The sequence below is a fragment of the Salmo trutta genome, chromosome 2 (assembly GCF_901001165.1).
Source record: "Salmo trutta chromosome 2, fSalTru1.1, whole genome shotgun sequence".
NCBI lineage: Eukaryota > Metazoa > Chordata > Actinopteri > Salmoniformes > Salmonidae > Salmo > Salmo trutta.
The window spans coordinates 74,755,284-74,777,217 of record NC_042958.1 but is presented as its reverse complement, the minus strand read 5'-3'; the positions used below and the strand labels follow the sequence as shown (position 1 = coordinate 74,777,217).

The 21,934-nt window shown below is 41.7% G+C and overlaps 1 protein-coding gene across 4 annotated transcripts in view; it reads right to left on the bottom strand.

Annotated features, from left to right (window-relative positions):
• Window positions 1–21,934, bottom strand: part of LOC115162910 (cadherin-23) — a 712,130-nt gene that overhangs the window by 244,466 nt on the left and 445,730 nt on the right. For all 4 annotated transcript variants that reach the window (XR_003869666.1, XM_029714423.1, XM_029714440.1 and 1 more), the window contains exon 19: window positions 4,457–4,573. Coding sequence is in view for 3 of the 4 variants with exons in the window: in XM_029714423.1 (XP_029570283.1) it covers window positions 4,457–4,573 (117 nt within the window). In the remaining variant the exon portion in view is untranslated. The remainder of the gene's footprint in view (window positions 1–4,456; window positions 4,574–21,934) is intronic.

Sequence of the window (21,934 nt, the reverse complement as noted above, 5' to 3'; positions counted from 1 at the left end):
TGAAACATGGTGAAGCCCCAAAATTGCCCTCGCTAGAAGCCTGTGTTTCAGACATAAGGAAGTGGATGGCTGCAAATGTTCTACTTTTAAACTCGGACAAAACAGAGATGCTTGTCCTAGGTCCCAAGAAACAAAGAGATCTTCTGTTGAATCTGACAATTAATCTGGATGGTTGTACAGTCGTCTCAAATAAAACTGTGAAGGACCTCGGCGTTACTCTGGACCCTGATCTCTCTTTTGAAGAACATATCAAGACTGCTTCAAGGACAGCTTTTTTCCATCTACGTAACATTGCAAAAATCAGAAACTTTCTGTCCAAAAATGACGCAGAAAAATTAATCCATGCTTTTGTTACTTCTAGGCTCGACTACTGCAATGCTCTACTTTCCGGCTACCCGGATAAAGCACTAAACAAACTTCAGTTAGTGCTAAATACGGCTGCTAGAATCCTGACTAGAACCAAAAAATGTGATCATATTACTCCAGTGCTAGCCTCCCTACACTGGCTTCCTGTTAAGGCAAGGGCTGATTTCAAGGTTTTACTGCTAACCTACAAAGCATTACATGGGCTTGCTCCTACCTATCTTTCCGATTTGGTCCTGCCGTACATACCTACACGTACGCTACGGTCACAAGACGCAGGCCTCCTAATTGTCCCTAGAATTTCTAAGCAAACTGCTGGAGGTAGGGCTTTCTCCTATAGATCTCCATTTTTATGGACTGGTCTGCCTACCCATGTGAGAGACGCAGACTCAGTCTCAACCTTTAAGTCTTTACTGAAGACTTATCTCTTCAGTAGGTCCTATGATTAAGTATAGTCTGGCCTAGGAGTGTGAAGGTGAACGGAAAGGCTGGAGCAACGAACCGCCCTTGCTGTCTCTGCCTTGTCGGTTCCCCTCTTCCCACTGGGATTCTCTGCCTCTAACCCTTTTACAGGGGCTGAGTCACTGACTTACTGGTGTTCTTCCATGCCGTCCATGGGAGGGGTGCGTCACTTGAGTAGGTTGAGCCAATGACGTGGTCTTCCTGTCTGGGTTGGCGCCCCCCCCTTGGGTTGTGCCGTGGCGGAGATCTTTGTGGGCTATACTCGGCCTTGTCTTCGGACGGTAAGTTGGTGGTTGTAGATATCCCTCCAGTGGTGTGGGGGCTGTGCTTTGGCAAAGTGGGTGGGGTTATATCCTGCCTGTTTGGCCCTGTCCGGGGGTATCATCGGATGGGGCCACAGTGTCTTCTGATCCCTTCTGTCTCAGCCTCCAGTATTTATGCTGCAGTAGTTTATGTGTCGGGGGGCTAGGGTCAGTCTGTTATATCTGGAGTATTCTCTTGTCTTATCCGGTGTCCTGTGTGAATGTAAATATGCTCTCTCTAATTCTCTCTTTCTCTCTTTCTTTCTTTCTCTCGGAAGACCTGAGCCCTAGGACCATGCCTCAGGACTACCTGGCATGATGACTCCTTGCTGTCCCCAGACCACCTGGCCATGCTGCTGCTCCAGTTTCAACTGTTCTGCCTGCGGCTACGGAACCCTGACCTGTTCACCGGACGTGCTTGTTGCACCCTCGACAACTACTATGATTATTATTATTTGACCATGCTGGTCATTTACGAACATTTTAACATCTTGACCATGTTCTGTTATAATATCCACCCGGCACAGCCAGAAGAGGACTGGCCACCCCTCATAGCCTGGTTCCTCTCTAGGTTTCTTCCTAGGTTTTTGGCCTTTCTCAGGAGTTTTTCCTAGGGAGTTTTTCCCAGCCACCGTGCTTCTTTCACATGCATTGCTTGCTGTTTGGGGTTTTAGGCTGGGTTTCTGTACAGCACTTTGAGATTTCAGCTGATGTACGAAGGGCTATATAAATAAATTTGATTTGATTTGATTTGATTTTGATTTCAAGAAATTTAGAACCAAGAACAGATATAGCCCTTGGTTCTCCCCAGCCCTTACTGCCCTTAACCAACACAAAAATATCCTGTGGCGTTCTGCATTAGCATCGAACTGCCCCCGCGATATGCAACTTTTTAGGGAAGTTAGAAACCAATACACACAGGCAGTTAGAAACGCCAAGGCTAGCTTTTTCAAACAAAAATTTGCTTCGTGCAACTCCAACTCTAAAAAGTTCTGGGACATTGTAAAGTCCATGTAGAATAAGAACACCTCCTCCCAACTGCCCACTGCACTGAGGATAGGAAACTCTGTCACCACCGATAAGCCCACTATAATTGAGAATTTCAATAAGCATTTTTCTACGGCTGGCCATGCTTTCCACCTAACTACCCCTACTGCATTCAACAGCACTGCACCCCCCACAGCTACTCGCCCAAGCCTCCCCCATTTCTCCTTCTCCCAAATCCATTCAGCTGATGTCCTGAAAGAGCTGCAAAATCTGGACCCCTACAAATCAGTTGGGCTTGACAATCTGGACCCTTTCTTTCTAAAATTATCTGCCGAAATTATTGCAACCCCTATTACAAGCCTGTTCAACCTCTCTTTCGTGTCGTCTGAGATTCCCATAGATTGGAAAGCAGCTGCTGTCATCCCCCTCTTCAAAGGAGGTGACACTCTTGACCCAAATTGCTACAGACCTATATCCATCCTACCCTGCCTTTCTAAGGTCTTCGAAAGCCAAGTCAACAAACAGATTACCGACCATTTCGAATCCCACCGCACCCTCTCCGCTATGCAATCTGGTTTCAGAGCTGGTCATGGGTGCACCTCAGCCACGCTCAAGGTCCTAAACGACATCGTAACCGCCATCGATAAGAAACAATACTGTGCTGCCGTATTCATTGACCTGGCCAAAGCTTTTGACTCTGTTAATCACCACATCCTCATCGGCAGACTTAGTAGCCTTGGTTTCTCAAACGATTGCGTCGCCTGGTTCACCAACTACTTCTCTGACAGAGTTCAGTGTGTCAAATCGGAGGGCCTACTGTCTGGACCTCTGGCAGTCTCTATGGGGGTACCACAGGGTTCAATTCTTGGGCCAACTCTTTTCTCTGTATACATAAATGATGTCGCTCTTGCTGCTGGTGAATCTCTGATCCACCTCTACGCAGACGACACCATTCTGTATACTTCTGGCCCTTCTTTGGACACTGTGTTAACAACCCTCCAGACGAGCTTCAATGCCATTCAACTCTCCTTCCGTGGTCTCCAACTGCTCCTAAACACAAGTAAAACTAAATGCATGCTCTTCAACCGATCGCTGCCTGCACCTGCCCGCCCATCCAGCATAACTTCTCTGGACGGTTCAAACTTAGAATTTGTGGACAACTACAAATACCTAGGTGTCTGGTTAGACTGTAAACTCTCCTTCCAGACTCACATCAATCATCTACAATCCAAAGTGAAATCTACAATTGGCTTCCTATTTCGCAACAAAGCATCCTTCACTCATGCTGCCAAACATACCCTCGTAAAACTGACCATCCTACCAATCCTCGACTTCGGCGATGTCATTTACAAATTAGCCTCCAATACCCTACTCAACAAGCTGGATGCAGTCTATCACAGTGCCATCCGTTTTGTCACCAAAGCCCCATATACAACCCACCACTGCGACCTGTATGCTCTCGTTGGCTGGCCTTCACTTCATAATCGTCGCCAAACACATTGGCTCCAGGTCATCTACAAGACCCTGCTAGGTAAAGTCCCCCCTTATCTCCGCTCACTGGTCACCATAGCAGCACCCACCTGTAGCACGCGCTCCAGCAGGTATATCTCTCTGGTCACCCCTAAAGCCAACTCCTCCTTTGGTCGTCTCTCCTTCCAGTTCTCTGCTGCCAATGACTGGAACGAACTACAAAAATCTCTGAAACTGGAAACACTTATCTCCCTCACTAGCTTTAAGCACCAGCTGTCAGAGCAGCTCACAGATCACTGCACCTGTACATAGCCCATCTATAATTTAGCCCAAACTACTACCTCTTCCCCTACTGTATTTATTTATTTTATTTATTTTGCTCCTTTGCACCATATTATTTAGATTTGAACCTTGAACTTTCTTCAAACTACAAATCTACCATTCCAGTGTTTTTCTTGCTATACTTTATTTACTTTGCCACCATGGCATTTTTTGCCTTTACCTCCCTTATCTCACATCATTTGCTCACATTGTATATAGTCTTATTTTTTTCTACTGTATTATTGACTGTATGTTGTTTACTCCATGTGTAACTCTGTGTTGTTGTATGTTGTCGAACTGCTTTGCTTTATCTTGGCCAGGTCGCAATTGTAAATGAGAACTTGTTCTCAACTTGCCTACCTGGTTAAATAATGATGAAAAAAAAAGGACATTTTTTGATACATTTCCCCTTCAAAATTCATCAGAAATAACAATTTCACAGCTATTACCAAAAAATCTGAGAGTGGTGTTGACACCGGAACCCATTGACCCTTACCACCCCAATATCCAACACAAAGTTACGCCTTGCACACACATGCACACACACTCACCTGAGCGCGTGTTGAGGCGGAACTGGGAGGAGCCCTGTAGAGAGTAGATGAGTGAGGCCTGTCCAAACTCCCGGGAGGCGTCCAGATCAGTGGCATTCACAAACACAACCGTCGCCCCTGAGGAAGAGAGAGAGGGGAGGAGTGAGTGAGAAAGAGGGGGAGAAAGAGGAAGGGATATCAAGAGTGAGGGGTAAAAATGTATATGAGGAGTGAGAGAGAGGGGAGCAAGAGGGGGGATCAGTGAGAGAGGCATCTTTCAACCTCCACTCTCCCACACTCAGCTACACTGACAGAGTGGCACTGAGTGGGTTTATGGATTAGTGGATTATCAGCAGCTTGTTTGGTATTATGGTCCATGCATGGAAGAGCCCTGATAAATATCCAGGGAAGGTGATGAGAGGCTAGGTCCAGAGCCCCACGGTTAGCTAGTTAAGTTAGCTCCATGGTCCACCTCCACAGTCCACTTTGCTTTCAAATTGGCACTTCAGTGTGTGTGTTTGTGTGTGTGTGTGTGTGAGAGAGGGAGGGCGAGAGACAGAGTATGTGTGTGTGCATGTGTGTTTGTCTGACACATTTGCCAAGCTCTGCAGCAGCTCTGGCGGACGAGGGAGTAGTCATTTATCTCAATTCCTCCAGTGATTGGAAACAAAACTATTGTATACTCTGAAGACATTCATGAGAATGAATAGTGATATAACTGCACTGGCCTGCTAAGCATTTAAAAATAATATGTAAAACTACATAAGAAGATATGAGACAAGAGGGGATACAAGTCGAGACATAAAAAACGATACAAAGCAAAGAAAGGAATATCATTGAAACTCAAGGTAAAGGGTAAGAAGTGATAGGGTGAGGTTTGGCCATTAAACTAGTATTATTATTGTACAAGGCAATTGTAATGATCTACAGTGTCAAAGCTGTTTGAATTGAACAGAAGGAATGAATGGACACCCAGTTTTAGCCATTGACCTCATTGTAACACCAGGGCTGGGTCTGAAAACGTGACTTGCTGTCCTTGTTTCCACCACTTCTGGCCTCTCTCCCAAAGTGCATTGGAGGATGGAGGAAGCAGGGTTTTTGAAGGCTAGTTTTTAGACACAACCCAGCTGTCTTCTGTGAGTGACTCCAACTGTAGATATATAATTTTTTATGTTATAAAGGGATTTACTTTGACTACGTAATGCATTCATGACACAGAAAATGATGTAGTATTGGACACCATCTGGATGTCACCGTGACATGTCAATTAACTAACGTAACGACAATCCAGTGCGAAATAAATGCAAATGATCAATACAATAGTATTGTATCGAGGTGGTTACCGACGTGAGTTGCTTCCCACTGGTCAGCAATTGCTTCCCACTGGGAAGCTGTAGGCTGTCACATTTTGTTCCATCCCACTTGTTCCATCCCACTTGACTTCATTTTGAGTAGGATAGCAGCCTACACGACAAATAACTTGTAATATTGGTACAAACCATCTTGAAACCGGCTTGCGGCAACACAACAACACGGGGCACATTGTCCTTCACTCTCGCTAAGGAGAGGGAAGTAGCTAGATAGTGTATACAATATTGGTAGAGAGAAATAGCTAGATAGGGTAGCCAATATCAGGCCAGGGGGACAGCTAAAGCACGTTTATTGAAGTGATTTTCACTGAAAATGTGCAACTACGCCATTACTGTTTAGATTTTATTTAAAAAAATAACCAACAAATTATTCTGAAAACTCTCCCAAGTCCCAACTTCGGCAGACAAGTTTCAAATTCTCCCTGAAGTTTCTAGCTACAAGCACAAACTAGCTAGCTTTGGAAGAGATCATCAGGACCACTGACTGAAGTAAATCCGTTCGTATCCAATTGACTCTCATTGCAAGACATACATCATCAAATTGGGAACCAGGAGTGTCTGTATAACCTCCCCCGTTCAAAATCTGTCCACAATAAGCATACCGATAAGCAGACCACCTGCCTTCCCGCTTTTGGGACAACGACTCCCATTGTTAGAGACTATCAAAACCAAATCAAATTGTATTTGTCACATGCGCCGAATACAACAGCTGTAGACCTTACAGTGATCTGCATACTTACAAGCCCATACCAAAACAAGTAAGAGGTAAAAATAACAAATAATTAAAGAGCAGCAGTAAAATAACAATAGCTGGGCTATATACAGGGGGTACCGGTACAGAGTCAATGTGCGGGGGCACCGGTGTCGAGGTAATTGAGGTAATATGTACATGTAGGTAGGGTTATTAAAGTCACTATGCATAGATAATAACAGAGAGTAGCAGCAGCGTAAAATAGGAGGATGGGCAATGCAAATAGTCTGGGTTGCCATTTGATTAGATGTTCAGGAGTCTTATGGCTTGGGGGTAGAAGCTGTTTAGAAGCCTCTTAGACCGAAACTTGGCGCTCCGGTACCGCTTGCCGTGCGGTAGCAGGGAGAACAGTCTATGACTAGGGTGGCTGGAGTCTTTGACAATTTTTAGGGCCTTCCTCTGACATCGCCTGGTAAAGAGGTCCTGGAAAGCAGGAAGCTTGTTGCCATTCCAGGCAGTGATACAACCCGTCAGGATGCTCTCGATGGTGCAGCTGTAAAACCTTTTGAGGATCTGAGGACCCTTGCCAAATATTTTCAGTCTCCTGAGGGGGAATAGGTTTTGTCGTGCCATTTTCACGACTGTCTTGGTGTGCTTGGACCATGTTAGTTTGTTGGTGATGTGGACGCCAAGGAACTTGAAGCTCTCAACCTGCACCACTACAGCCCCGTCCATGAGCATTTATTTGTTCTTTGTGATCCCCCTCCCCCCTTGGAATGAAGGGGGGGGTATCACAAGAACAAATAAACTGCTCTCCCTTTCCCCTTTAAAGACTCTGAGTAGCCTTGAGGTAGGTCAGGAGACAAAAGACAGATGCTCTGGCGATCAGCTGACCATCTTTTACAACTTTTACTACCATCTTTAACAGCCAGGAATGTGGAGTTCAGGAGAAAGGGAGTCTGGCCATGATACCCATTGTAACAAAGAAAAGTGGCACCAATAGCCCATTGACATTTAAACACATTTCTGAAAAATGTATCAAACTGAAGCATACTGTGACATTTCTTCCATATTTTTCTGTCATTAAAAGGCATGTTTAGAACCTACAGGATACATACAGTTGAATACGGAAGTTTACATATACTTAGGCTGGAGTCATTAAAACTTGTTTTTCAACCACTCCACAAATTTCTTTTTAACAAACTATAGTTTTGGCAAGTTGGTTAGGACATCTACTTTGTGCATGACACAAGTAATTTTTCCAACAATAGTTTACAGACAAATTATTTCACTTATAATTCACTGTATCACAATTCCAGTGGTTCAGAAGTGTACATACACTGAGTTGACTGTGCCTTTAACCTCTTTGGGCTAGGGGGTAGTATTTTGACGTCCGGATGAAAAGTGTGCCCAAAGTAAACTGCCTGTTACTCAGGCCCAGAAGCTAGGATATGCATATAATTGGTAGATTTGGATAGAAAACACTCTAAAGTTTAAATTATGTCTGTGAGTATAGCAGAACTGATATGGCAGGTGAAACCCCGAGGACAACCCAGCAAAAAAAAAAAAGAAATTCAGCCTACCACTGTTTCCAATGGCTGTCATGTTTATTATGAGGCAAAATCCTCCCAGATTGCAGTTCCTAGGGCTTCAACTAGATGTCAACAGTCTTTAGAAAGAGTTTCAGGCTTGTTTTTGGAAAAATTAGCTAGAATTTGTAGTTTTTTTTAACATTTTGGCTGTAGTGTTTTCATGCACGTGGATGAGAGCGCGTTCTTTGTTGTTTATCTCCGGTAAAGACAATAACGATTCTCCGTCTTAAATTTTATCGTTTATTTACGTATTAGGGTACCTGAGGTTTGATTGTAAATGTTGTTTGACCTGTTTGGAGAAGTTTATTGGTAACGTTTGGGATTCATTTTGCATGCATTTTGAAGGAGGGAAACCGGTGGATTATTGAATGAAGCGCACCAGCTAAACTGAGTTTTTCGGGTAATAAAGAAGGACTTTATCGAACAAAAGGACCATTTGTGATGTAGCTGGGACCTTTTGGAGTGCCAACAGAAGAAGCTCTTCAAAGGTAAGGCTTTTATTATAATGCTATTTCTGACTTTCGTGGCGTTCCTGCCTGGTTGAATTTTTTTTTTCATGCTTTTGTGTGCGGGGCGCAGTCCTCAGATAATCGCATGGTGTGCTTTTGACATAAAGCCTTTTTGAAATCTGACTCAGCGGCTGGATTAACAAGAAGTTAAGCTTTATTTTGATGTATGACACTTGTATTTTCATGAATCTTAAATATTTCTATTTCTGTAATTTCAATTTCGCGCTCTGCAATTTCACCGGATGTTGTTGAGGTGGGTCGCTAGTGGAACGTCTGCGCCAGAAAGGTTAAATCTTGTATTACCATATCATTTTTGTATGTACTGGTGGCAATCCCAAAGCCCTGACCTCAATCGCATAGAAAATGTGTGGGCAGAACTGAAAAAGTGTGTAAGAGCAAGGAGGCCTACAAACCTGACTCAGTTACACCAGCTATCAGGAGGAATGGGCCAAAATTCACCCAACTTATTGTGGGAAGCTTGTGGAAGGCTACCTGAAACGTTTGACCCAAGTTAAATAATTTAAAGGCAATGCTACCAAATACTAATTGAGTGTATGTAAACTTCTGACCCACTGGGAATGTGATGAAAGAAATAAAAGCTGAAATAAATCATTCTCTCATTCTCTCTATTCTGACATTTCACATTCTTAAAATAAAGTGGTGCTCCTAATTGACCTAATACAGGGAATTTTACTAGGATTAAATGTCAGGAATTGTGAAAAACTGAGTTTAAATGTATTTGGGGTCACATAGAAATGTGCTTGTTATTGAAAGAAAAGCAAATTTTTGGGCCATTAAAATAACATCAAATTGATCAGAAATGCAGTGTAGACATTGCTAATGTTGTAAATGACTATTGTAGCTGGAAACGACTGATTTTTTATGGAATATCTACATAGGCGTACAGAGGCCCATTATCAGCAACCATCACTCCTGTGTTCCAATGGCAAGTTGTGTTAGCTAATCCAAGTTTATCATTTTAAAAGGCTAATTGATCACTAGAAAAACCTTTTGCAAGCTGAAAACTGAAAACAGCTGAAAACTGTTGTTCTGATTAAAAAAATTAATAAAACTGGCTGTCATGACTTCCGCCGAATGTTGGAGCCTCTCCTTGTTTGGGCGGCGTTCGGTGGTCGTCGTCGCCGGCTTTCTAGCTGCCACGATCCACGTTTCTTTTTCCAGTTGTTATGTCTTGATTGTTCACACCTGGTTCCCATTACGTTATTATTATTTCCCTATTTAACCCTCTAGTTCTCATTATGTTTTGTGCGTGATTGTTTCCTGTAGTTGTGTTAGTCTTTTGTGTTAGGGTTTTGTTATCCCTGCATGCATTTATTTGGCTGATTATTTTCCCGATTAAAGTACGATATTTTACTCAGTTCTGTGTCCTGCGCCTGGATCCGTCCTCATCCCTGCACAACTGACACCTGACAGAATCACGCACCACTTTTTTATGGAGTCAGCAGGTGCACCCGGTCCTTCGGTACCAGTGGAGGAACGCGTCCAGCAGCACGCAACGATGATCCAACATCTTGGCACAGCCATGGATCGCGTGCTGCTCACCATGGAGCGATGGGAAAGAGGGGGTGTTCCCACAACCCCATCAACTTCACTCCAACCAACACTACAACCTACACTGCTGTCCACCCTCCGTCACCTGGACCCAGTGGGATTAGGCTCTCGCTCCCGAGCGCTTATGATGGGACGGCTGCCGGGTGCCAGGCGTTCCTGCTCCAGTTGGAGCTCTACCTGGTGGCCGTTCACCCGGCTCCCTCGGGATACGAGAGCGTGTCCACCCTCATCTCCTGTCTGTCGATTACAGGCTCAAAATGGCCAGAAACAAAGTTTCTTCTGAAACTTGTCAGTCTATTCTTGTTCTGAGAAATGAAGGCTATTCCATGCGAGAAATTGCCAAGAAACTGAAGATCTCGTACAACGCTATGTACTACTCCCTTCACAGAACACGCAAACTGGCTCTAACCAGAATAGAAAGAGGAGTGGGAGGCCCCGGTGCACAACTGAGCAAGAGGACAAGTACATTAGAGTGTCTAGTTTGAGAATCAGACGCCTCACAAGTCCTCAACTGGCAGCTTTATTAAATAGTACCCACAAAACACCAGTCTCAACGTCAACAGTGAAGAGGCGACTCCGGGATGCTGCCCTTCTAGGCAGAGTTGCAAAGAAAAAGCCATGTCTCAGACTGGCCAATAGAAAAAAAAGGTTAAGATGTGTAAAAGAACACAGAGACTGGACAGAGGTGATAACCACTCACTGGCAAAGTGCGAACCACTCACTGGCATCTGACTTTTTGAATACTTTATACTCCAGCTATCTGTATCCCCTCATCTATAAGCCCCCAACAGTGACCAGTTCATCTGCTACCCTTACTGACAATATTTTTACAAATCTTTGAATAATGTGGCTAATACAGGTATACTTTATACTGACATTTCTGACCTCTTTCTAATTTTCCACTTCTTTTTAGCAGATGGAAATGAACAGACGGGAATGATTAGTAGCATTAAATGTAGAATATATAATATTGTGAGCACTTAAAGATGTTGATTGATTATATTTCATGGGAAAATGTTCCTAATCAGGCCGATATGGAGTCTGCTTACCAGACTTGTCTCACATCTTTCAATTCTGTATTTCACCAATGCTTACCCTTAATTAAACCATGTATGAGAGCAGCGGAAGGGTTCTGGAAACCTTGGTTTACCACCGGTCTCAAAAAATCCTCAGTAAAAAAAACTAGTTGTATAAAAAGTTTCTCACAAATTTACTCACCTACTTCGGATATCCATAAAAATATAATTTACTAACATATTCCAAGAATCCTTAAATAAAACAACGTCAACTTGGACCATCATCAATCAACTGTTGAGTAAGAAAAAGGCATCTACAACTATTCCATCTCAATGTATTGTTGAAAATTAGACCTAGAGTGATCCTGATGTTATTTCATGTGAATTTAATAATTTTTTTCTGGTGAATGTGGGTTCCTCTCTGTCAAAGACATTTGAGAAAATGTATGGAAATCCCTTGAATTACATTGAGACATTTCCCTTCTCTGCTTCAATTTGATCCTCGTGATGTAATGGAGGTGATAGAGGTTATTTGTAACTTAAAGATACACTATAAGATACACCTGTGCCCAAAAAAGTGAAGGTAACCTGCCTAAATGACTACTGCCCTGTAGCACTCACGTTGAAAAGATGGTCATGGCTCACATCTACACCATCATCCCAGAAACCCTAGACCCACTCCAATTTGCATACCGCCCCAACAGATCCACAGATGACACAATCTCAATCGCACTCCACACTGCCCTTTCCCACCTGGACAAAACGAACACCTATGTGAAAATACTGTTCATTGACTACAGTTCAACACCATAGCGCCCTCAAAACTCATCACTAAGTTAAGAAACATGGGACTAAACACCTCTCTCTGCAACTGAATCCTAGACTTCCTGATGGGCCGCCCCCATGTCGTAAGGGTAGGTAACAACACATCTGCCACGTTGATCCTCAAAACAGGGGCCCCTCAGGGGTGTGTGCTCAGTCCCCTCCTGTAATTCCTATTCACTCATGACTGCATGTCCAGGCATGACTCCAACACCATCATTAAGTTTGCCGATGACACAACAGTGATAGGCCTGATCACCGACAACGATGAGACAGCCTATAGGGAGGAGGTCAGAGACCTGGCCGTGTGGTGCAAGAACAACAACCTCTCCCTCAACGGATCAAGACAAAGGAGATGATTGTGGACTACAGGAAAAGGAGGACTGAGCATGCCCTCATTCTCAACGACAAAACCTATTCCCCCTCAGGAGACTGAAAAGATTTTGCATGAGTCCTCAGATCCTCAAAAAGTTATACAGCTGCACTATCGAGAGCATCTTGACTGTTTGCATCACTGTCTGGTATGGCAACTGTTCGGCCTCCATCTGCAAGGCAAAACAGAGGGTACTGGGCCATACGCACTGTATGGCCCAGTACCTCACTGGGGCCAAGCTTCCTGCCATCCAGGACCGTAACCCAGGCGATGTCAGAGGAAGGCCCTAAAAATTGTTAAAGACTCCAGCCACCCTAATCATAGACAGTTCTCTCTGCTACCACATGGCAAGCGTTATCGGAGCGCCAAGTCTAGGTCCAAAAGACTTCTTAACAGCTTCTACCCCCAAGCCATAAGACTCCTGAACAGCTAATCAAATGGCTACCCAAACTATCTGCTTCCCACCCCACCTTTTCCGCTGCTGCTACTCTCTGTTTATTATCTATGCATAGTCACTTTAACTATACCTACATTTACATATTACCTCAATCAATTACCTCAGCTAACCAGTGCTCCCACACATTGACTCTGTTCCGGTACCCCCTGTATATAGCCTCACTATTGTTTTTTTTTACTGCTGCTCTTTAATTATTTGTAAAAAAAAATAATAATTTTTTTTTACTTAACTTCTTTGGGATAGGGGGCAGTATTTTCACGGCCGGATAAAAAACATACCCGATATAATCTGGTTACTACTCCTGCCCAGAAACCAGAATATGCATATAATTAGTAGATGTGGATAGAAAACACTCTAAAGTTTCTAAAACCATTTGAATGGTGTCTGTGAGTATAACAGAACTCATATGGCAGGCCAAAACCTGAGAAGATTCCATACAGGAAGTGCCCTGTCTGACAATATGTTGTCCTTCTGTTGCATCTCTATCAACAATACAGCATGCTGTAACGTGACACTTTCTAAGGCTTTCATTGGCTCTCTAAAGCCGCCAGAAAGTGGAATGGGGTGTCTGCTGTCTCTGGGCAAAGTAAAGCAGCAGAGTTTGTAAGTGGCTAGCCTGGGGACAGTGAGACTGGAGATGCGCATTCACGAGACTTCTCAATTTTTTTATTTCAGTCTTTGAATGAATACAACGTCGCTTGGTTGGAATATTATCGCTATTTTACGAGAAAAATAGCATAAAATTGATTTTAAACAGCGTTTGACATGCTTCTAAGTACGGTAATGGAATATTTTGCAATTTTTGGTCACAAAATGCGCTCGCGCGTTACCCTTCGGATAGTGACCTGAACGCATGAACAAAACGGAGGTATTTCGATATAACTATGGATTGCTTGGAACCAAAACAACATTTGTTGTTGAAGTAGAAGTCCTGGGAGTGCATTCTGATGAAGAAGAGCAAAGGTAATCCAATTTTTCTAATAGTAATTCTGAGTTTAGGTGACCCCGAAGTTGGCGGATGTCAAAATAGCTAGCCGTGATGGCCGAGCTATGTACACTGAATATTGCAAAATGTGCTTTCGCTGAAAAGCTATTTTAAAATCGGACATAGCGATTGCATAAAGGAGTTCTGTATCTATAAGTCTTAAAATAATTGTTATGTATTTTGTCAACGTTTATCATGAGTAATTTAATAAATTCACCGGAGGTTTTCGGTGGGTATGCTAGTTCTGAACATCACATGCTAATGTAAAAAACTGTTTTTTGATATAAATATGAACTTGATTGAACAAAACATGCATGTATTGTATAACATAATGTCCTAGGAGTGTCATCTGATGAAGATCATCAAAGGTTAGTGCTGCATTTAGCTGTGGTTTTGGTTTATGTGACATATATGCTTGCTTGGACAATGGCTGTGTGATTATTTGTGTCTATGTACTCTCCTAACATAATCTAATGTTAGGCTGTAAAGCCTTTTTGAAATCGGACAATGTGATAAGATTAACGAGAGTCTTATCTTTAAAATGGTGTAAAATAGTTGATTGTTTGAGAAAATTTAATTGTGGTATTTTAGTTGGTTTTGTATTTCGCGCCGTGCGATGCCATTGGCTGTTGGCTAGGGGTTCCACGCTAGCGGAACGTCTGTCCTCAACAGGTTAACACTTATTTTTCTTAAAACTGCATTGTTGGTTAAGGGCTTGTAAGTAAGCACTTCACTGTAGGTCTACACCTGTTGTGTTCGGCACATGTGACAAATATGATTTGATTTGAACCCGTAAAACAGACGCTATTTGCTCTAGCGCCTTTGTGTTAAGACTTGTTGTGTTTATAAAGGTTTGTAATGTGCAAAAGTGCAATGTACGTCTCAAAATAATGAAATAACATTGTTAAAAACCCTTTAGAAGCCTTAGCGGTTGTCGACTGCCTTTCTATAGCAGCCGCAAACAGCCTTGTATTCCTAATAATAATAATCTGTGTCAATACCTTTCTAACAACCTGTTGTCGTATTTGCATGGCTGTTGTCATCAACCAGAAACAGGGTTTAATGAAATTTGACATTTTAAACTATTTTTTTCACTTCAATAGTCAAAATGATGGCGCCGAAGCGGCCATTGCTTTTCACTGTATAAGAGACTGAACAATAATATGAATGCAAAAGGCAACAACTTCAAAGATTTTAGTGTGTTACAGTTCATATGCAGAAATCAGTCAATTGAAATAAATGCATTACACCCTAATCTATGGATTTCACATGCCTGGGAATACAGATACAGTATGTATTCGGTGTGACCACCATTTGCCTCATTCTTCAAAGTAGCCACCCTTTGCCTTGATGACAACTTTGCACACTCTTGGCATTCTCTCAACCAGATTCATGAAGTAGTCACCTGGAATGCATTTCAATTAACCTCTTGGCGTTCCCCTAGGATAGGGGGTGCTACAGCGATTTTTGAAAAAAAATCGTGCCCATTTTAAACGGCCTCCTATTCAAAGTCAGAAGCTTGGATATGCATATAATTAATACTTGTGGATAGAAAACACGCTAAAGTTTCTAAAACTGTTTGAATGGTGTCTGTGAGTATAACAGAACTCATATGGCAGTCAAAACCCTGAGACAGATCGAAACAGGAAGTGGAATTCTGAATTGCGAACTCAACTTCATCACGTTGCCTATTAATCACACCGTGAGCTATGGTTCATTGAGCACTTCCTATTGCTTCCACTAGATGTCCCCAGTCTTTACAAAGTGATTTGAGTCTCCTACTGTGAAAACTGACAGAATGACACGCTGTGGAACGTGGTCACACGGAGCGGGCCATCACCATTATGACGCCGGCGCCGCTGGTTACCCTCCCCTTTCGAAACGTTTTGAAACACAATGCAATCGTTCTCCTCGAATCTTATTGGAGCTCTCGTTGAAAAAGGCCCTACAGATTTATGTTATACAACGTTTGACATGTTTGAACGAACCTAAATAAGAAAAAAATGCATTTTGTCTAAAGAGTAGCCCCGCGCACATCGGAACTTTTGGTTCAGCCTTCAGAACGCGCTAACAACAACAAGCTAATGGAACATAAAGGATGAACTTTTTCGAACGAAAATACATTTGTTGTGGACCTGGGATTCCTGGAAGTGCCTAAGGATGAAGATAATCAAAGGTAAGGGATTATTGACAATAGTATACAAGACTAGATTTGATATGCGATTGTTCCAAGATGGCTAGCCTATTGCTATTGCTAGCCTATTGTTCTGAGTATCGCATCCCCTTTTATCGCAAAGTGTGATTACCCAGTAAAGTCATTTTTAAATCTGGCATTACAGGTGCTTTCAAGAGATATTCATCTATAAATCTTAGAATGACAATATTACATTTTAAAAATGTTTTTGAATAGTAATTTAGTAAATTGTAGCATTGTTTCACCGGATGCATTTGAGGGAAAATAGTTAGTCAACGTTACGTGCCGATGTAAAATGCTGTTTTTATATATAAATATGAACTTTATTGAACAAAAGAATGCATGCATTGTGTAACATGATGTCCTAGGTGTGTCATCTGATGAAGTTTGTAAAAGGTTAGTGCTGCATTTAGCTGTTTTTTGGTTATTTGTGATGCATGTGGTTGGTCGGAAAATGGCTATGTGGCTACTTTTACGATATACTCCTCTAACATAATCTAATGTTTTGCTTTTGCTGTAAAGCCTTTTTGAAATCGGACAACGTGGTTCGATTCAGGAGAGGTGTATCTATAAAACGATATAATTTGAAAAAAAAATTGAAAAAAATATATATATTAAATTTTGTTATGCTAATGCCGATATGATTTTTTGCTGGATGTCAGGTCGCACAGGGGTTAACAGGTGTGTCTTGTTAAACATTCATTTGTGGAATTTATTTCCTTCTTAATGCGTTTGAGCCATTCAGTTGTTTTGTGACAAGGTAGGGGTGGTATACAGAGGATAGCCCTACTTGGTAAAAGACCAAGTCCATGTTATGGCAAGAATGACTCAAATAAGCAAAGAGAAATGACAGTCCATCTTTATTTTAAGACATGAAGGTCAGTCAATACATAACATTTCAAGAACTTTTCAAGTTTCTTCAAGTGCAGTCGCAAAAACCATCAAGCGCTATGATGAAACTGGCTCTCATGAGGATCGCCACAGGAAAGGACGACCCAGAGTTACCTCTGCTGCAGAGGATAAGTTCATTGGAGTTACCAGCACCTCAGGTTGCACCCCAAATAAATGCTTCACAAAGTTCAAGTAACAGACACATCTCAACATCAACTGTTCAGAGGAGACTGTGTGAATCAAGCCTTCGTGGTTGAATTTATGCAAATACACCACTAATAAAGGACATCAATAAGAAGAGACTTGATTGGGCAAAGAAACACGAGTAATGGACATTAGACCGGTGGAAATCTGTCCTTTGGTCTGATGAATCCAAATTTGAGATTTTTGGTTCCAACCTCCGTGTCTTTGGGAGACGCAGAGTTGGTGAATTGAGGATCTCTGCATGTGTGGTTCCCATCGTGAAGCATGGAGGAGGAGGTGTGATGGTATGGGGGTGCTTTGCTAGTGACACTGTCAGTGATTTATTTAGAATGTAAGGCACACTTAACCAGCATTGCTACCACAACATTCTGCAGCTATGTGCAATCCCATCTGGTTTGTGCTAAGTGGGACTATCATTTGTTTTTCAACAGGACATTGACCCAACACACCTCCAGGCTGTGTAAGGGCTATTTGACCAAGAAGGAGATTGATGGAGTGTTGCATCAGATGACCTTGCCTCCACAATCACCCAACCTCAACCCAGTTGAGATTATTTGGGATAAGTTGGAACCCAGAGTGATGGAAAAGCAGCCAACAAGTGCTCAGCATATGTGGGAACTCCTTCAAGAATGTTGTAAAAGCATTCCAGGTGAAGCAGGTTGTGAGAATAACAAGAGTGTGCAAAGCTGTCCTCAAGGCAAAGGGAGCTTCTTTGAAGAATCTCAAATATAATATATTTTGTTGATTTCTTTAACACTTTTTTGGTTACTATATGATTTCATGTGTTATTTCATAGTTTTGATGTCTGCATTATTTTCCCACAATGTAGAAAATAGTAGAAATAAAGTAAAACCCTTGAATGAGTAGGTGTGTCCAAACTTTTGACTGGTACTGTATATTATGATAAATAGAATTGAAACGTGTATCTCTTTATGGTAAGTGGTAAAATAAGTATAGCCAGTTATAATTGTACTGGCTTAGCAGATACTAAGAAAAGACGATCAGTATTTACTTGGTTAAAAGAGAAGGATGGAGAATCTCCTTCTTGGCCAGAAGGAATATAATATCTACTGTTTACAGGAAACTCATTCAACAACTTTGGAGATACTTCTCCCATGGGCAAAAAAACTCAAAAGGGGTGATGATATTAATTAACAATAATTTTGATCCAAACGTGAAATTTGTTACAACAGATCCGCAAGGAAGATGAATCCTTTTAATTATTTTATTGGACCATAAACAGATTTAGCTCATTAATCTATACAGTCCAAATAATGATGATCCACGCTTCTTTAAAAAATATATATAACAATTTATCAAGCCTACAAACAATAAGCGACTCAGTTATTATGGTGGGAAATTATAATACGGTTTTAAATAACTCAATGGACCATAAAGGAAATCACACAAGAACTATCATCCTCATGCACTTCCTGTTGTGTTCGTTTCATGTTAAATAATTCTGTGTTCCCGGTCCAAAATGACTGCCCCATTATAGCTGACTGCCCCATTATAGCTGTGTTAGATCTTTTTATCATCTTAAGTTCTTGTGAATATTACAAGTTTTGAACTTCTATTTGCTATTTATGGATCTGAGCTCATACAACTAATTTCTGAGTAAAAAAAGCATAATGTATGGATTATTTTGACTATAACAAATACTCAGATGGAACTTATTGTGCTATTTATCACAGACTACTTTGTGTCAAAGTTTAACTCCTTAGAGCTAGACTACAACACAATTGATATGGTAGGCAAAATTCCAAAGAAAAAACAACCAGAAATATTTTGTTTTTGAGGTCCCAGGCTCATATAATGGGAAGATTTGGGTCCTATACAATTCCAGCTCCCAGATTGCAATTCTTGTGGCTTCCACTAGATGTCAACAGTCTATTTTTAAGGTTTCAGGGTTCTTTCTTCAAAAACGGGCAAGAACTTTGATCGTTTGTACAAAGACTCCAGGTATAATATCAGTCTGTCGGCGCGCGAGGAAGAGGACGCGGGCTTAGTAATTTTACTTTTCTATTGAACATACTTCTTTCTGTATGAAATGTTAGTTTATTTACATTTTAGGATACCTGAGGATTAAATAGAAACGTAGTTTGACTTGTTTGAACAAAGTTTAGCGGTAGGTTTTTGGACTCCTTTGTCTGCATGTTGAACGAGTGGATTACTGAAATCGATGGCGCCAACTAAACTGACTATTTGTGATATAAAGAAGGATTTTATCTGACAAAATGACCATTCATGTTGTAGCTGGGACCCTTGGGATTGCAAACAGAGGAAGACTTTCAAAAGTAAGTGATTTATTTAATCACTATTTGTGATTTTATGAAGCCTGTGATGGTTGAAAAATACGTTGATGTGGGGCGCCGTCCTCAGACAATCGCATGGTATGCTTTCACTGTAAAGCCTATTGTAAATCGGGCAGCAAAGTTAGATTAACAAGAATTTAGTCTTTTAAATGATATAAGATACTTGTATGTTCAGAAATGTTAAATATTATGAATATTTATTTTAATTGCGGGGCCCTCCAATTTCACCGGATGTTGTTGACAGGTGTCCAGCGAGCGGGACGCCTATCCCTAACAAGTTTTAACAAGGACTCTCTCCTCCTCACCAGTGTCATGATCAAATATTTGATCAAGAGCCTCACATACAGTATATTGTTTGGTCATTGTGCTGCCACAGAATGAATTGTGAGCAAAGCCTCAAAAAAGCTTTTATATACCAGAGCTGCAAGACAAGTTCAATATATTATTGAAACAATTTTGCGATTGTTTTTGAGAATGCCAACAGGTGTGGTTCCCGTGGGGAAAGATTCTATTCTATTCTAAAGGTTCCCGTGTGTGTGTGTGTGTGTGTGTGTGTGTGTGTGTGTGTGTGTGTGTGTGTGTGTGTGTGTGTGTGTGTGTGTGTGTGTGTGTGTGTGTGTGTGTGTGTGTGTGTGTGTGTGTGTGTGTGTGTGTTATTGTGCTCGTACACACATGCATGTGGGGGTCTGGGAGAGCAAGTGTGTCCATCTGATGAATGGGCATGTGCCTGAACTCAATTTTATACACGAATTGTAGTCTCATCCATTTATTTCTAATAACCGGTCATTTTTGACCAAGGAACATTACAGGTGTAAAAAAGTTAAATAAAACACCCAAAATGTAATGAAAATCATCAAACTGTATTTTGTGTGTTCAGATAGATGCCCTGTGTGGACAAAGTCATGGCATCTTATGACAATCAGATTAAATGAACTTCATTTTTTAGAGAGAGAACTTGTAAATGGGTCCAATTTGACCAGAACACAGCAGGAGGGTTAAGGAAATCAAGAATATTATGGATATTTTGGAACTAGTACAAATATGGAGGCTTCAATATCCTGACTTAGTGAGATATACATGGCGGAGGCTCAATCAAGCTAGTTTTCTTGACTACTTTCTTCTGTCATTCTTGTTGGCACCAAAAGTAAAACAAATACTTTATAGGGGACAGAATGCAGTCGGACCGTCAAATAAATGGCATATACAGTGCCTTCGGAAAGTATTCAGACCCCTTGTCTTCTTCCACATTTTGTTAGATTACAGCCTTATTCTAAAATGTCCTTGGTCAGGTAGTTGACCAAGAACCCGATGGTCACTCTGACAGAGTTCCAGAGCTCCTCTGTGGAGATGGGAGAACCTTCCTGAAAGACAACCGGAACTGGATCTGCAGCACTCCACCAAGCAGGTGTCATGACGTTGGCCTGTGGGTAAGGTTTATGACACCCCCATAAATACCTTCTCCCTTCCCCTCTCTCTCTGACCCTACTGAAGGACTGGAATAGCCTGTGTTAAATATAGAGAGTCTGGGAACATCAAACAAATAGGGAAAGGAACCATCTTTTGTTAATAAAACCAGTTGGAAATATGCTTGATAACGTAATGAGTATGTATGTCAGTTCATTGTTATCTGAGACATTATGATTGATGGCAGGATGACATAAACTGTACCGGAGAAAGTATACACCCTCTAGTTATCAGAGTCACATGGAATTGTTATGCAATTGAAATGTTTGATATTGAAATTGTTTGTTAGGAGATTAAATGTAATTTTAGCTTCCAAATGAGAGAATTGGGTTTTCATAGGGAAAGTGCCCTGCCGATCAGTGGCCAACCCTGTGAAGAGACATGGGGTTATAAACGATGAAACCCCTCCTTTCCCCCTCTCCACTATATAAGTCTTTGACGAAAAGACATTCCGTGTTCCAGTACGTGAGGACTGCAGCCTCTACGTTATAAGGACAGACACATATCAAGAACAGAACTAAGCCAACCCCGGCGTGAGCTATGGTATGAACTGGTATGAACTTTGAGCTTATTCACTACAGAAGTGATACTTCCTAGCCGTTGAGTTAGCCGCTGCTAACGTGGGCTAGGAAAGGACGGACGACGGATCCAGTCTAACAACCAGACGAAGATACCACCACCATTGACATTCTTCCACTACACAACAGGAAGATCTGTTGGCCAACCACGGCCAGCATCTACGACCAATCTACCGAAGCGCAGCTCAGAGTAAATATTTATTGCATTTTCCTTTTCCAAATGGGCGGTAATTTAGAATGCATAAGATAATGTATTTACGATAGCATAGCTGCTGTTTCTGTGTTCCTAAATCTTCCCGCTCTTCCATTCAAGCCCAACCCCCTTCCTTTGTGTAACCAGCCATGATACAGGCTCAGTCCACCAGGACGTTTTCTGTATGACATCATATGTATTCTGTGTATTTGTAATTCTGTGTGATTAGTTAGGTATTTAGTAAATAAATAATTAAACCCAATTTTATATTGC